General features: G+C 44.9%; 1 protein-coding gene across 1 annotated transcript in view; it reads right to left on the bottom strand.

Annotated features, from left to right (window-relative positions):
• Positions 1-16,333, bottom strand: part of TMEM131L (transmembrane 131 like) — a 226,795-nt gene that overhangs the window by 19,492 nt on the left and 190,970 nt on the right. Inside the window, exons 27-29 of the mRNA XM_073576389.1 lie at positions 6,616-6,743; positions 4,917-5,074; positions 3,032-3,214 (exon numbers count right to left, since the gene is read on the bottom strand). Of these exons, the coding sequence (XP_073432490.1) occupies positions 3,032-3,214; positions 4,917-5,074; positions 6,616-6,743 (469 nt within the window). The remainder of the gene's footprint in view (positions 1-3,031; positions 3,215-4,916; positions 5,075-6,615; positions 6,744-16,333) is intronic.

Below are 16,333 nucleotides of genomic sequence, written 5' to 3'. Positions count from 1 at the left end.
CTGAGGGGCAGACATGGTGGAAGGGCTGCAGGACAGGCAGAAAGGAGATGACTGACCTGATGCCGACTTCTTTCTACAGCGCGCACAGGCGTAGTGAATAGCGGTGGGTCTAGAACAGAGAGCCCTTGCAGGGTTGGGCATATGTCTATGCGGTAGTAGCGCTAACCTGACAGGGAACTGCCGTGGTGAGCTAATTATAGCGTCAGTCTGTAGTAGCGCCGAGCCTACCAAGGTTCAGATGCGGTGCCAAACACGGTTGTGTCCCACAAGAAGAGATCCGGTGAAGGGAAAGTGATATCCAGAAATGACAGGAAACCGCTGGCGATGGGCAGGGCTTAACCGCCAAGCCGCGTGATTGGAAGAAGGACGAGAGGGGGCGCGGTTAAGGTAAAGACTGACAGCGCTGAAGAGAAAGCAGGGCTGTGATGGGCTAAAAAGCGCGCGCAGAGAGGGAGGAGAAAGCTTTCAAACAAAGTGAAAGTGTCTCCCTCTGAACTAACGAGCGACGGCGCCCGTGAAGCCACAGGGACAGTGAAGGTAACGGGTAGATTGCTGCCCACGGAAACCACCGGTGCTAAGCAGGAGAGGCGCGCGTGTGACAGAGCACCCGGGGTGTACCGCCGCTGACGCTAAGTCAGCGTTTCTCCCGGGGACAAGGACCCGACCCCATACCTCCACTCCTGTGCTCAGTCAGGTCGTCGCTGTCCAGGGTCTTTCAGTCTCATCCTCCAGGCAATGTAGCAGAGCTGGAGGAGGTTTTACAGGGGGGTATTGCTCATTCGATCCACCCTCTGTGTAGGGGGACGGAGAGCTCTGGAGCTGATTCAGGGCATCCGAAAAGCGCTGTTCAGGTCTGCTCCATGCACTACGTCCTGTTGCGCTTGCCCTCGTATCCGTGGAGTACCGACCATAAGGGAACCATTGTCAGAGGAATCAGCCCCATTCGTCGCAGGAAAGTGTACGTGAAGGGTTACTCCACGTGCTTGCCTGTTGTTGGTTCGGGGGAGAGCGGGCCGTAGAAAGGAAACGTCGCCCCCTTCACTCCGTTAATTAAAAATAAAAATTTACAAAATAAAATAAAAACGGTGGGGTCTGAAACCAGACCCAAGTGCCTCCTACAGACACTAAGTAAGAACTGGAGAATCTCAGCCAGAGAGAGCGTGTATACTGCAGGGGAGGAGCTAACTTTTTTTCTTGTTTACTTAGTGTCCTCCTAGTGGCCAGCAGCATAACAACCACGGTCTCTGTGTCCCCCAGTGAGGCGTAGGAGAAATAAGGGAGGAATGGAAGGGGGAGCACTTCCTTCTGGCAGCAATGAGGAATGACAAACCCTCCTCATCGCTGCCCCCTTCTTATCCCCCCAGCCCTATCAACAGCTGTCGGTGGGGGAAGAAATAAACTTCACCCAGCGACGTGCCACTGACAGGCCAATACCCCTAACCAATCCTTAACCCTAGAATAACCGGGAAAAACCTGGCGGGAAAAATTTTCCCGCCAGTCCTAACCCTTAGAAGGAGGGTTATATTATGACCTGGCAAGGCTATCCAAAACCCTCCTAATGGTCTAGGTTATGCCATTACATGGGCGCGTCACACATTACATGTGTATGTCATAATTAAACTGACCTTTATAGTGGATGTCAGCAGTTTTAGATCCTTGAAACCAGCTAACACAATATGGTGATTGGGAGAGCAATTAAAGGACACCCATGTATATTGTCCTGCAGGTAACATGACGGAGGAATCAAAGCTTAAACTGTTATGAATGGGTCACTGATGAGAAAAAGACTAAACAAGCTAAGTCACAGAAAACCAGAGAGGTTGGTAACTATGCAGATTGCAGATCCCTGATCCTAACCACACAACTAGCAGCAGCCGTGTAGCATACCTACGATGGTCCTAGACGCTTTGTCACAGCCGGAGGACTAAATAAGCCTAAAGCAAGAAAAGGGGAAAACTAACTGCCCCAGAGCAGACCCCAAAGGAAAGACAGCCCCCACACATGTATTGACGGTGAAACAAGATGAAAGCACAAACACAGGCAGGAAAATAGGCTGAGCAAATGATGGGGCCCAAACTAACTAGAAAGGATAGGAAAGGAAAGACACTGTCTGCAATCTGCCAAAAACCCTACAAAAATAATGTCCAACCCTTCTGATAGCAAAATTAACCCTGAAGTCACTAGACTTCTCCCACTATATCAGCACTCTGAAATATTCTGAGACAGAGCAAAAAGAGGCCAATCTAATAGGGGACAAAAAAGCAAATTGGCAAATACAGATAAATAAGAGTGGAAATTCAGCACAGCCCCAGCCTGGGCTGGCTGACCACACAAAAAACTGAATAGACCAACAAAATCAAGTGTGAACATTAGCAGAAAAACTTAGCTTGAAATGACTGGAACAGAGCTGAAAACCAGGACCTGAAAAGCCAGAAGGAGTCACCAGCACCAGAATAGGGCGTCGGCTGTCTTAAATCCAGTCTGAGATTCCAATTGTCATCCTCATTATCAGGTGGCAGATCTCTACTGATTAAATCAGCCTCACTACCTCCAGTTACCACCAGAGGGAGCCTGGAAGGAGAACTCACAACTGGTGGACCGGAAAATGAACTCACAATATTAAACTCTGCGATGGCAACTGGCAAGTGGGCAATGTCTTCATGTGCAATGTCCCACCTTGTCTACACTGAATGGTTCCCATTCTCTCCTCTTCACTCTTACAGGTCCTCTTTTAGTGATGACTGTAGCATTCAATTAAGAGACTGCTACAGTCATACTAAAGCAGTAGGGATGGGTAACCTTTACATAAAGAGGCCTCTTAGTGTAACCTCAAGATGCAAGGTATTTTATTAGAAAGACAGGCTGTGTTGCCACTAGGTGTTTTTTTTTCATCATACTGAAAGATCATCAACTGTCCAGCATGTAACACGTCAGCTTCCAAAAACAGTGGTCACAAGAGTGAAAAGATGAACACGCATGAATGTCAAACGTTTCTGGAGATCATAGCAAAACCTTGCCATTAATAACTTACTGGGAGGAAAGTACAGGCGATTAGAGAGGGTATTCTTCTTGTCTCCATCAGAGCTGCTAGTGCTGCTCCAGCTTCCCCAGCTACCTCGGCTGGCTCGTACACTACCACGAGAGCTCCCGCACTCTGAGCTGGAGTCTGAAGAAAACTTCTCTACTGATTTTGTTTTCATTATCTGGTAGCAATCTAAAAATGAAGAGATACTTATTTATGATACTTGTTAGTGATACGTAAGCTGCACAAATATTATATGCTACTATACAAGTTATCAAAATAAAATACCTGTTTTTTGTGTTATGTATGTTATGAACATATTTTAGAAAATATTTTTTATCGTATGATATTTAAAAAAAGAAAATTAATTTTGCAATTTTCACATTGGCCAGTGGGGCTTCTCTACTTATCCTTTTCAGGAAGAGCTTACAGCAAGGTTCCATAGTATCAGAGGCAGGATTACAATGACAGGTAACACCTTTACATATATGGCTGATAACACAAGATCCACCAATCACAATAGGTGATGTCACACCTGACCCAGCTCCCCCCTCCGACCATTGTGGCCAACATACATGTGTTTCATTCTAAAACAATAGGAAGTTACAGTTCTTTAAAAAAAAAATCCTCAATGGCCAATGTAAAAATTGCAAACATTTCTTTTTGCTTGTTTTAATAGATATGTTAAAAATTATTGAAAAAATAATTTTAACAAAAAACTATTGATTTAAACAACTGGTCATTTTCTGATAATAGCTTCCATTAAAAAAAAATATTCCTCAAGTTCCCTTACTATTTAAGAGCTCATACCTATTAAAAATAATAGGTCCTGACACAGTGGACTTCCAGGTCGTCACTGGTCTCTTCTTCCTGTACAGCGCTAAAGACACCAAAATAACTGCTCAGCCAATCCCTGGCCATATCAGTAACCAGCGTGCCGAGTGGATATTTCTATATATTTCAATTGTGTTGAAACTTGATCAGAGAGAAGAGACCAGAAATGGCCATATAAAAGCAGATGAGACATGCAGGGGGGGGATCAACGGGTATTTATTATTATTATTTTTAATCTGTCACAGCGAATTGCTTTTAACAAAAATTTTCATTGACCTGCAAAACCTCTTTGAAGCTAAATTTCAATCTGAAGATATGAGTCTGCCAATGTCCACATTACACAGCTCCAATGCCATAAGCTATTAAAGGGGTTGTTACTTTTCAGGAAATCTTGGTCCACTGATGTCACAGATAGACCGCCGTGCTGTGACATCTGCACCAAAGCCAACAGCAGACTCCAAGACACAGCACTGGATCAAGAGATGGTGAGTAAAGTGCAATTTGCTTTTTTTTTTTTTTTAATAAAGAAACTGCACTTGGGGAACAAGATTTTCTAAAAGGGGACAACCCCTTTAGCCATGCCAATGATATTTTAAGTAGAAAGTAAGACCAAACTAGGAATAATAGGTGTAATTTCAACTAAAGAAACGCTGAAGCATTCCAATGAAACCTGAGGGTTTATTTAGTACCTTACTCAATGGGCACATGCAGTGCTTGAAATGCATTAACATTTGATGACGACAGCTCTGTATGCCACACACTTGTCAGGGATGTCACCGTATTACTGACTTAAGATGCTAGAGTTAAAACCATATTAAAGAAATTAGAAAAAAAGTTTATACCCCCCCTATTCAATTTGTCTTAACACAACTTGTCTATGAAAATGGTGCAAGAACGAGACTATATTGGAGGCCTCTTTTCACTTAAATAGGAGGATCTGGAAATAATTTTTGATAAAAAGAAGAAACAGCCAATGGTGTGCATAATACATACCGTATTTAATGAAAGCAAAGAACAAAAATAAGCAGCTTATCGCCCAAAAAATGATAATTCAGGTTACCTGTATCACCCCGTGAAGGCATTCTACTAGATCTCTGTTCCCCTCTGCAAACATCTCCATTCGTCAAGGAACTCCACATTCTCCCCCTGCTTGATGCTCTTAGTTCTAGTCTATCTGCCTCTTGATAACTGTGTTTCAAACCATTCTGTTCAGTAACCCTGTGTTGAAGTGGAGATAAAAATTATTTCTTTAGAGAAGAAGGTAAAGCTACATATATTTTCCAACAGTAATTTGATGAAGACTTTCAGTGCAGAATCTGCATGAAAATTCACAGAAAATCCAGCAAATGTATGAAAATTGTCAAAGTAAACCATCATAGAAAGAAAAAAGGAATAAATGTAACAGAATGGTGAATGCAATCCTGAGAACAAACAATAAGGAGAACCTGTCACCATGAAAATGCAGCGTAATCTGCTAACAATGTTATGCAGAAGGGGCACCGGAGTAGCGTAATTAATTTTATGATAAAGAGTCAGTATAACCTGGTTTTTAATCATTTAAACCTCTGCTCTTTCTGAGAACTTTGACCCAGTAGGCGGTCCTATGAGTGACTGACAGATTTCATTTAAGAATGCATACAGAGATAGTTGTCAGTCAGTGATAGGACAAAATCACAAACAGCAGAGATTAGAAAAGACAAAATTACTTACGTGATTTTCCAGAACCCATGACAACAACCACAGAGAGGAGATCTGCACTTCAAGGAAAGGAAACCTACAAGGCATCAAGTGGTTTCCTGTCCTTGGAGAGGGGAAACCTACACCCTTTAGTCGATGATCGTCGTGGGACAGGACGTTGGCCATTTACCCAAGCCCTGGCCTGGTTGAAATGGGAGGCTGTTTGGTAGTGCTGCATCTGGAGCTGGTGGGTCATAAAAGTACCACAGCAGTTCCCCTGGGGCTTGGCAGCAGCAGTTAATTGATGAAACTGACAACAACTGCGTAACCATGGCTCTGTGCATGTGGGGGGTGTTTCAGAGTATGCGGGTGCCATGAAGACGATTGTGCCTATGACATCAGGAGCACTAAGTGATGGATCCACTACCAGGGTATTGCCGGGGGGGGATTTAAATGGCAGTGCGGCATATATTGTCGTGGATTTTAATTATTTCAGTTTATACTGAATCTCATCACAAAACTATATATCAGTCTGCTCAGCAAACCCTGCTCTATAACATGATTTTCATGGTGACCGCTTAAATATAAGTTTATATTGTGTTCCATTAATGCTTGCTCTCAGAAATGCGTATACTGTCTTGTAACTTCCTCTTTACTGAACTGATGTGTAAGTATTTTTTAGATGCTCGACCACAAAGAATTGTTGTATCCATGTACTTCTGAGGACATTTCCTGCCATTGGTTATATTAGTTATAGTTACTGGAATGTTAAGAGAAAATAGGGAACTGGAGAAGCTTCAGCCTCCTGTACTGCAAAACAACATCTTCTCAGAAATAAAGAATTTACATATTATATTTTCACAAAAACAGTGTGCGATTATTTAACTACTCCTATTATGCAGCTTACTGATCCTGCATATGTGATGGCTGGGAGCGATGCACACATCATGTTATAAAGTAGTAAGGTATGGAAACCCAGAATTCAGAACCCATAACCATGCATGCACTAATGACGCCCTTATAAACAGGAAGTGAAAGCCGCTGTGACCGGCTGCTATCTACTGAAGTGTGGCAGCAGGCACCTTGCAGGGAAGACGCTGTTCTTTTTCTTATTTTTCCTGGCACAAGATCTATTTTTATTCCAATTTAAATTTGGAAATATTCCATCTCTTTTTTCCACTGGACTCTTTTTCCGAAATTGCTCTTCATGCTAAAGAGAAAAACACAGTATATAAGTAACAGAGTCACAAGACTGCGGGAATGCGCACTGGCACTAACATCACACATGTACACTGTTAATACAAGCAAGTGTGAGAATCCACAATCCATACAATCCGGTTTTACAAGTAGATGGGATTAACCTCGTGGTTGTTGCTGTAAAGTAAATCAAACAGCACCTTCAGGATACATATTACATCATGTCTGTTACATGCAGAAATTACAAAACTCACATGACACATACTGCACTTTCTTGGCTTCGGAAAGAGGTTTAGAAGGTCTCTTCCCTGTACCAACAACACCACATTGATCACTAGGTGACAGGCATGTGGGATTTCACACCAAATTATTTTACTGTGATTAATGGTGTTAGGTGAATCCGGCAGTTGCTCATCTTTTATTTATTTTACTAATTTATATAGCGCCATTAATTCCACAGCGCTTTACATACATCATCATCACTGTCCCCGATGGGGCTCACATTATGTCTTTGGAATGTGGGAGGAAACCGGAGAACCCGGAGGAAACCCACGCAAACACGGGGAGAACATACAAACTCCTTGCAGATGTTGTCCTTGGTGGGATTAGAACCCAGGACCCCAGCACTGCAAGGCTGCATTGCTAACCACTGAGCCATCTCCAAATATCCATCAATAAATTATGCCTGTTCCACCAAAACAAACAAGCATGCTACTAGAAGAACCAGTAATGTTCTTCAGTAGTTATGTACGGCTTACTTTGCCATTTTAAAGCTTAAGTAAGCATTGGTCTTATGAATTTTAAGGTCAATCTCTCTGCTGACCACTTTTTTTATGCGTTGCGCTATTTACTATGCACGAAAATGTATTAGAGGGTTGTCTGGTTTTGTAAAGAAGAATATGGGGCATTCGCTGCTTGCTTTAAAATGGCGAAACAAGCGATAGCAACTTAAAGCCTCTCTACTGCCACCCACTGGTAATATTTTCATTTATTTTACTCCCTTCTATAGGGCCATTAATTCCACAGATATCAGCACAGTCGCCACAGGGAGAACATAAAACTCCTTCCAGACGTCGTCCTTTGTGAGATTTCAATAACAGGACTAGAGATGAGCAAAATGTCAATCTGAATTTGCCATAGTTGTGCCATACTGGTACCCTATTTGTGCCGAATTTAAGGTTGATGATCGGTTCCGAACATTTGTTCACTTCTTCTCCCATTGATTTCAATGACATTCACCTGTGTTCGGTGAATATTGCAAATACAATATCAGCCGCCGATCATAATCAGAACCAAATTTTGAAAAATTTGCTTAACTCTATTCAGGACCCCAGCGCTAACCACCGAGCCACCATGCTGGTATCAGCAAGGATGCAGCGGTGGGTGACGTCACATCTACAACATGTAACACTGGCATCACAAAAAAATAAAAAAGTAGAGATAAAAGCTCAACACAACCCAAACAAGACGTGTATCCAGCAAAAATAATCTTTGCACTTCCAAAAATATAATTAAAAAAGCATTTTATATTTGGGGAAGTTGAGACCTTTGCCACACTCATGCGTGTCAATGCTGCAGGTCATCACCTATTATTCCTGGATGGTGCTGTGCTTGGAGGTCTTTAATTGGATTTAAATGTATGTCCCTATTCATGTGTGTAAAATAAAGTGTATTGACATATCTAATTAATCTAAATAGATTACATAGATATTTAGCTATTAGATATGTGAATACACTATTTTACGCACACCCTCTTTTAGTCTAGTCTGGCTTGCAGTGGCTGACAGGCAATGTTGAAGCAGCAGGGGATTCAATAGTTATGTAACGCTTACTTTGCCATTTTACAGCTTAAGTTGCATTGGTCTTATTAAATCAGACTAATTTACCTATTGAACTAACATCTTGCTTCACGCTCCAGGCAAAAGTCAGAAAAAGTATCTATGCTCCCAAGAATAACCCCTTAGTGACAGAGACAATTTGGTACTTAATGACCGAGCCAATTTTTACAATTCTGACCACTGTCCTTTTATGAGGTTATAACTCTGGAACGCTTCAACGTATACCACTGATTCTGAGACTCTTTATTCTTCGATATGACTTGCATTTATTTATGGGAAAAAAGGAAATGTGGCAAAAATTTTCAAACTTTTAATTTTTGTACTCTTAAATCAGGGAGATATGCCATACAAAATAGCTAATAAATAACATTTCCCACATGTCAACTTTACATCAGCACAATTTAGGAAACAATTTTTTTTTTAGGACATCATAAGGGTTAAAAGTTGACCAGCAATTTCTAAGCAATTTCTAATTTTTTCAACAAAATTTACAAAACTTTTTTTTTTTTTTTTTTTAAGGGACCACCTCACATTTGGAGTTTGGGGCTCAATATGACAGAAAATACCCAAAAGTGACACCATTCTAAAAACTGCACCCCTCAAGGTGCGCAAAACCACAGTCAAGAAGTTTGTTAACCCTTCAGGTTTTTCACAGGAACTAAAGCAATGAAGGAAAACACCAAGGTTACTTACTGGTAGCTGGTTTTTCCTGAGCCCATGACGGCACACATGAGAGAGGGGATCCGCCCAGCCAGGACAGGAACCCTACTGAAGATAAAAGGTGCAGTACCTTTCCCTCGCTTCAGTTGGTTTACAGAGCATGAGAGGCCCCCCCGGGTTAGTACACATGATAAAACTATCACCACATTATATTTGACTAAAAAAAGCACCCAAACTATAGTGCACACCAAAGGAGTGAAAAAAGGGGGGAATATACAGGTGCCGTCATGGGCTCCGGAAAAAACGGCTACCGGTAAGTAACCTTGGTGTTTTCCAGTCTCCTATGACGGCACACGAGAGACTTTTGTAGAATAAGACACCCTTAGGGAGGGACCACCACTTGCAGCACCCTTCTACCAAAGGTTAGGTCAGTAGAGGAAGACAGATCAAGTCGGTAGTGCTTAAAAAAGGTGGATGGTGAGGACCAAGTAGCGGCTTTACAAATTTGTTCAATCGATACCTCAGCCTTCTCTGCCCAGGAGGTAGCCACGGCTCTGGTGGAGTGAGCCTTGATGCCTTCTGGAACCGGAGCGCCACTTGCAGAGTAGGATAACATAATGGCCTCCCTGATCCATCTGGCAATGGTACTCTTGGCTACCCCGTGTCCTTTTCTACTACCCTGAAAGAATACAAAAAGGGACTGATCTTTCCTCCACTGACCAGTTATTGACATATACTGTAATATGGCCCTCCTTACATCTAATGTATGTAACTTTTGCTCCCCAGGGTTTCTAGGATTATTACAGAAAGATGGCAAAGAGATCTCCTGAGTCCTATGAAACTTTTGGACTACCTTGGGGAGGTAGGCCGGGTCTGGTCTTAGAGCCACTCGGTCATCCAAGATCTGCGTATATGGAGGGCATATAGATAGAGCTTGTAGGTCGCTCACTCTCCGGGCTGATGTTAAGGCTACCAGTAACACAGTTTTAAGTGTGAGTAGCTTTGGTGACAGCTCTAGTAATGGTTCAAAGGGATCTTTGGTTAAGGCCTCTAAGACTAGGTTGAGGTCCCAGGGTGGTATCTTTGGGATAATGACCGGCCTCGACCTGCCACAGGACTTTATGAACCGAGACACCCACCTGTTGGCTGCTAGGTTGCAGTTATATAGGGCCCCCAGAGCTGAGACTTGGACTTTGAGTGTGTTAGTGGCTAACCCAAGTTGCAGCCCCGACTGTAGGAATTCTAGGATAGGTCCCACTGGAGCTACATCCCCCAAAGGTTCCCCCAGGAAGTCTAGGAACTTTTTCCACGTTCTACCGTAGATTTGGGATGTTATAGGTTTCCTACTTTTCAACAGGGTGGAGACTAACCCTGGAGAGAATCCCTGGCGACTCAGTAGTGCCCTCTCAAATTCCAGGCTGCTAGATGGAAGCCCTTCACTTGAGAGTGGACCACAGGTCCCTGGGAAAGCAGGTCTGGAATCTCCGGTAATATCCATGGATCTGTCACTGACATGAGTCTCAGAAGGGAGAACCAAGGCAAAAACAGAGCTATAAGAATTATTCTCGCTCGATCCTCCCTGATTTTCCTGACCACTACTGGGATCATTGTTATCGGGGAAAATACATAGGCCAGGATGAACTTCCAGGGTATTTGTAGGGCATCTACTGCGAAGGGGTTTTCTCTTGGATTCAGTGAGCGGAACTTCCTGACCTTTCTGTTGCGTGCGGTAGCGAACAAGTCTATTTCTGGTTTGCCCCAGACCTGAACTATTTGTTGGAAGACTTGGGGGTTTAGGGACCATTCCCCCTGTCTTAGGTGCCTGCGACTCAGCTAGTCTGCCTGTATAATTTTCTGCCCCCTTTATGTGCAGAGCTGTGATGGATAACAGATGTTGTTCTGCTAGCTGGAAAAGTAGATCCGATATTTGCATGAGGCCCCGAGATCTCATTCCCCCCTGGTGATTGATGTAGGCTACTACTGCCTGATTCTCCGTCATGACCCGGGTGTGGCAGCCCCGAAGCAAGGGAAGGAAATGTTTCACGGCTTTTTCTACTGCCCATATTTCTTTTACATTTGAACCCTGATCTTTTTCTAGCGAGGACCAGGTCCCCGGTATTGAGTGGGTTCTCAGGTGTGCTCCCCATCCTGTGGCACTCGCATCGGTTGTAATGATGTCCTCGACTGGTTTTTGCCACGGAACACTGGCTGTTAGATTCTTTTCTACAGTCCACCAGAGCAGGGAATCTCTTACAGCCACGGAGAGACAGTTTGCCCTCTAAATGCCCTTTTAAATGTTTCTGTGCTGACAGAACTTCCCACTGTAACTGTCTTAAGTGGTACTGCGCCCACACTAGCGCGGGTATGCATGATGTCAACGAGCCTAAAAGGGACATTGCGTTCCTCAGTGTCATAGCTGGCCTTTGTATCGCTGTGCGAGCTAGGCCCCTTATCTTGGTCACTTTGTTCTCTGGCAGGAGGCAGCGTTGTCGCTCGGAGTCCAATATCAACCCTAGGAAGGATTGCTCTTTTGCTGGTGTTAATCTTGACTTGGGGATGTTTACTATCCATCCTAGTCCTACTAAAGTTGATATCACTTCCTTCACTTGGTGTGCGCAGTGGATCTCCGACCTCCCTATGATCAGAAAGTCGTCTAGGTATGGGACGATCACTATGTCCCGGGAACGAAGAAAAGACATTACTTTGGCCATCACTTTGGTGAACACTCTGGGGGCTGTAGACAAGCCAAACGGAAGGGCTGCGTATTGGTAGTGTTTCACCTGTCATTGGACATAGAGCGCTACTCTCAAGTATTTTTGATACTCCCGATGAATTGGGATGTGAGAGTAGGCATCTTTTAAGTCTATCACTGCCATGAGGCAGTGCTGGAATAGGATCAAGTGGCCGTATTGATTGACTCCATTTTGAAGGAGCAATTGTCTACCCACTGATTGAGTCTCCTCAGGTTGACTATGGTTCTCCAAGAGCTGTCTGGTTTTTGTATTAAGAAGAGAGGGGAGCAGAATCCCCTTCCTTCTTCTTGCACTGGGATTTCCAGTAAGACTTGTTTTTGCACAAGTCCCAAGACTTCTGTCTCCAGGGCCAGCTGTTACTCTTGGGCTCTCCTTCGGGGTGTCATTATAAAGGTATGCCTGGGAGGACGGATGAATTTTATTTTTAAACCATCCTTGATTATGTTTAGGACCCATGTACTGGGCGAGATATTTGCCCAGGCGGAAAGGAAGAGAGAAAGCCTTCCCCCTACCTCCGGCCTGATGTCATTGGGGAGATTTTTTGGAGGAAGTGGAGGGCCCTTTAAACATATAGCCCGATCCTCGCCTTTCTTTAAAGTCCCAGTTTTTCCTGTCTCCCGGGGGACGACCCCTGTTAAATCTCCTCCGAAAGGGCTGCTTTTTAGGTTCTCCCAGAAATCGGGGAAAGCCTTTCTTCCTATCTCCCGCATGTTCCAGAATTTGTTCTAGTTTTTTTCCGAAGAGGAATTGGCCATCACATGGAATGGAACATAACCTATGTTTTGATGGCAAATCTCCTGGACACCCTTTAAGCCACAGGGCTCGTCTTGCCGCAGTCGACAGGCTTGCTGCTCTAGCTGTCAATCTTGCGGAATCTGCAGAGGAGGAATCTGTTAGGAAAGCCGCTGCTCCGACTACCAGTGTCAGATTAGACAGAATTTCGTCCCTGGGAACTCTATCCTTGATCTGGTCCTCTATTTGTTGTAGCCAGACCATGAGGGCACGAGCGGTACAAGTACCAGCTATCGCTGGTTTTAATCCACCTGCCGAAGCTTCCCAGATATGCTTAAGGAAACCGTCTGCTTTTTTATCAAGCGGGTCTTTCAGCACGCCAGAGTCCTCTAATGGTAGAGATACCTTTTTTGAGGATTTGGCTACGGCCCCATCAATTTTTGGGACTTTTTCCCAGGTTTCTGAATCCTTTTGCTCAAATGGGTACCTCCTTTTTTATGTAGAAGGTAAGCCCCCTGACCTCTCAGGTTTTTTCTATTCCCTGTCAATTAGGGCCCTTATCTTATCATTTACAGGGAAGGTACGTTTTTTTCCTTTCCTCCAAACATCACATCCTCCAATGATTTAGGAGTCTTTTCCTCCTTAAGGCCCATTGTAGACCTGACCGCTTTGACCAGTTTTTCCACGTCCTCTGTGGGGAAATACGGACGGCCGCCTATATCGCTGTCTGAGGAGGATTCTGAGGACTGAGCAGAGGAAGAGGAGGTGGAGGGGGACAAGGATCTTTCCCGCCCCTTCTGCCCTGGCGAGGCCTCTGAATCAGAATCCCTTCTACGGCTTCTTTTATCTTTCTTTTTAAGGGCTGCCTTTAGGGAACCTTTCACCTCCTCTTGTATTATGGCCTTAAGGCTAGTCACCAAATCAGGGGTTTCCTCCTGTATAGTTTTATTTATACATTCAGCGCTGAGGTCTTTCTGCTACTGATATGCCAGCGGGTGTTTGCATAGGGCGCATTTTCTATTCTTTGTTTTGCTGCTAGCCTTCCTCGACCCCTAGTGATCAAACAGAGAAAATGGATCCCCGTTACCATAAGGGTGACATTCACGTAGATCACTCACCACCGCTGTCAATCAGAGGTACCGATCTCGGAGGCTCCTCAGATGCACTAGTGACGTTTCTTCTGTACGTCTCAGAGTCATGCCGGTCGAGTCTATGACTGCCGCTCCCACCACTTGAGCGGCTGCTCCTGGTATGCTGGCGGCTCGGCCTGGCATCTGGCGAGAGCTCTAGCTGCTGCTGCCGACGCTGCTGCTCCTCTTGCCCCACTTCCATTGTGAAGCTTTGGGCATGAGTGCGTCTTCTGTGGTCATTCCCCTTATATAAGGTGGATCCACTGCACTCGCCGCCTCCTCCGGTTACCCCCACAGCCCCTCCCCCCCGCCATGCCGCCAGGATCTTCTATTGCCGGCGTTTTTTCTGACGGGCGCCGCCATCTTGGATTCCGGCGCCGCCTCCTGACGTCACGCGGGCACGCCCCTTTCCCAGCGTGCCATGCGTGCCACGTCAGAGGGGCGCGACCCGGAAGCGGCCGTTCCTCCTCGATGCGGCAGAGGGGAGAGTACGGCGCGGCAGCCACGGAAGAGCCCCAGGACGTGCTGCTTCTGCACCCGTTCGGACGCTGAGCCCCCGGGGGACCCGCGGACGCTTCCCCCTCCCGACGCACAGCGCCCAGGACCCTGCCTGTTCTTCCACGACAGCACGAGAGAGGGGCAGGTACGCGTTTCTTCAGTACATGGGTCCCTGTCAGGACAGGAAACCCAACTGAAGCGAGGCAGAGGTACCGCTCCTTTTATCTTCAGTAGGGTTCCTGTCCTGGCTGGGCGGATCCCCTCTCTCATGTGTGCCGTCATGGGAGATGGGAAAAAATGAACATTTTACCTTTTTCACAAAAAATTTACTTTGAAACCATTTTTTTTTATTTTCACAAGGGTGTCAGGAGAAAATGGGCCACTAAATTTGTTGTGCAATTTCTCCTGAGTATGCCAATACCCTGTATGTGGGGAAAAGCCACTGTTTGGGTGCATGGCAGGGCTCAGAAGGGAGGGAGCACCGTTTGACTATTTGAACACAAAATAAGCTGGAATCAATGGTGGGCGCCATGTCGCGTTTGGAGACCCCCTGATGTGCCTAAACAGTGGAACCCCCCAATTCTAACTGCCGCCCCAACTCCAACAGAAATACTTAATTTTATATTATTTTTACCTAACTTAGATAAAAGGTGTTTTATTTACTATTTTTTTTGTTTTGATCACTGTGATAGGGTCTTTCACAGTGATCAAAATGAACCCATAAGAAAAACTTCCTAGTGCTGCCGGGTGACGGCCAGCAGATCTCGTCCGGCGCACTGCATATGCACCCGCCATTTTCTTCCCGGAAGAACGGAATAAGAAGATGCCAGCGGGAATGCAGGGACACCAGAGGTACCAGGGGAAAATCAGTGGACCCCATTTCTCTCTCCTCTGATGTGCTAGATCACATTAGAGGAGAGAGAAATTAAATGGGAAATCATTTTTTCTGCGGTTGCCATTATTCCGTGAATAACGGCGATCGCAACACCGTGGTGGCTAAAAACCGACCCGATTCATGTTCTCTGGGGTCTCAGATAACCTCGGTAGCTGAAATCCTGGAGAATTTCCGACTCTGGGGGGGCGCTATACACTTATTTTTCAGCGCCGTTAAAAAGCAGCACCGTGACATAAGTACCCTTAACTGCCGCCATTAAAAGGCGTAAGGGCGGTCGGTAAGGGGATAAAGAACATGTCACACACTCAAACATCACCATTTCCCAGGATTAATAGCACTATCTTCCCATCACTGTCCCTTGTATGACTTGTGCTTTGGGAATGAAAACTTTCAACTCTCACTGACAGATTTAGTTGTGGTTGGGCTTGCTTTTAAAGCTTTAATGCTTTGACTATACAAATCCTAGACGATGATCGCACAAACTAATTAGTTGTAGTCTAAAAATACTGCTCTTATGCGTTTACCTCTTTTGAGAGTTATGTTTTTCAGGGCTTATATTTCTGCATCTTGGTTATTGTGACTTCTGCACTGATTCTGGTAGCAGATAAATGCAATAATATACAAGAAACAGTCACTAAGCTGCCACCTGCTGGCCCATCATGGTACTGCAATACATATTAGGAAAAAGTACAGATGAAAGCGGAGGAGTTCCAAAGGTACATCAAGTGTCAATCATGGTTGCTCTCCTGCCCGTGCTTAAATTTAATCAATAGGATTCCATGGACCATACGCCTCAGACACTGCTTGTCTAGAAGACTATACTGCCCAGTGTGAAACCTCCGTTCCTCCAACACCAATGAAGGATAAAACATGAGAGATAATATGGAATTTTAAAGGGAGCCTGTCAGTACAGAACTGCTCAAACCAAGTAAAGGCGCTCTGGGCACCCTTGGTGTGGCCAAACATTTAAGTGTACCTTCCCACCTGCTTGTTTTCCCTCTACCATCGCCCTTCACTGGCTTTATAAAGCCAAAGCTGTCAATCAAAGAGGGAGTGGAAGGGGAAGCTGGAGGGAAAATAAGTAGGTGGGAAGGTGC

This window comes from Dendrobates tinctorius, unplaced genomic scaffold, assembly GCF_039654945.1.
Source record: "Dendrobates tinctorius isolate UK_male_01 unplaced genomic scaffold, ASM3965494v1 ptg000008l, whole genome shotgun sequence".
NCBI lineage: Eukaryota > Metazoa > Chordata > Amphibia > Anura > Dendrobatidae > Dendrobates > Dendrobates tinctorius.
This window is presented reverse-complemented; position numbering and strand designations above follow the sequence as displayed.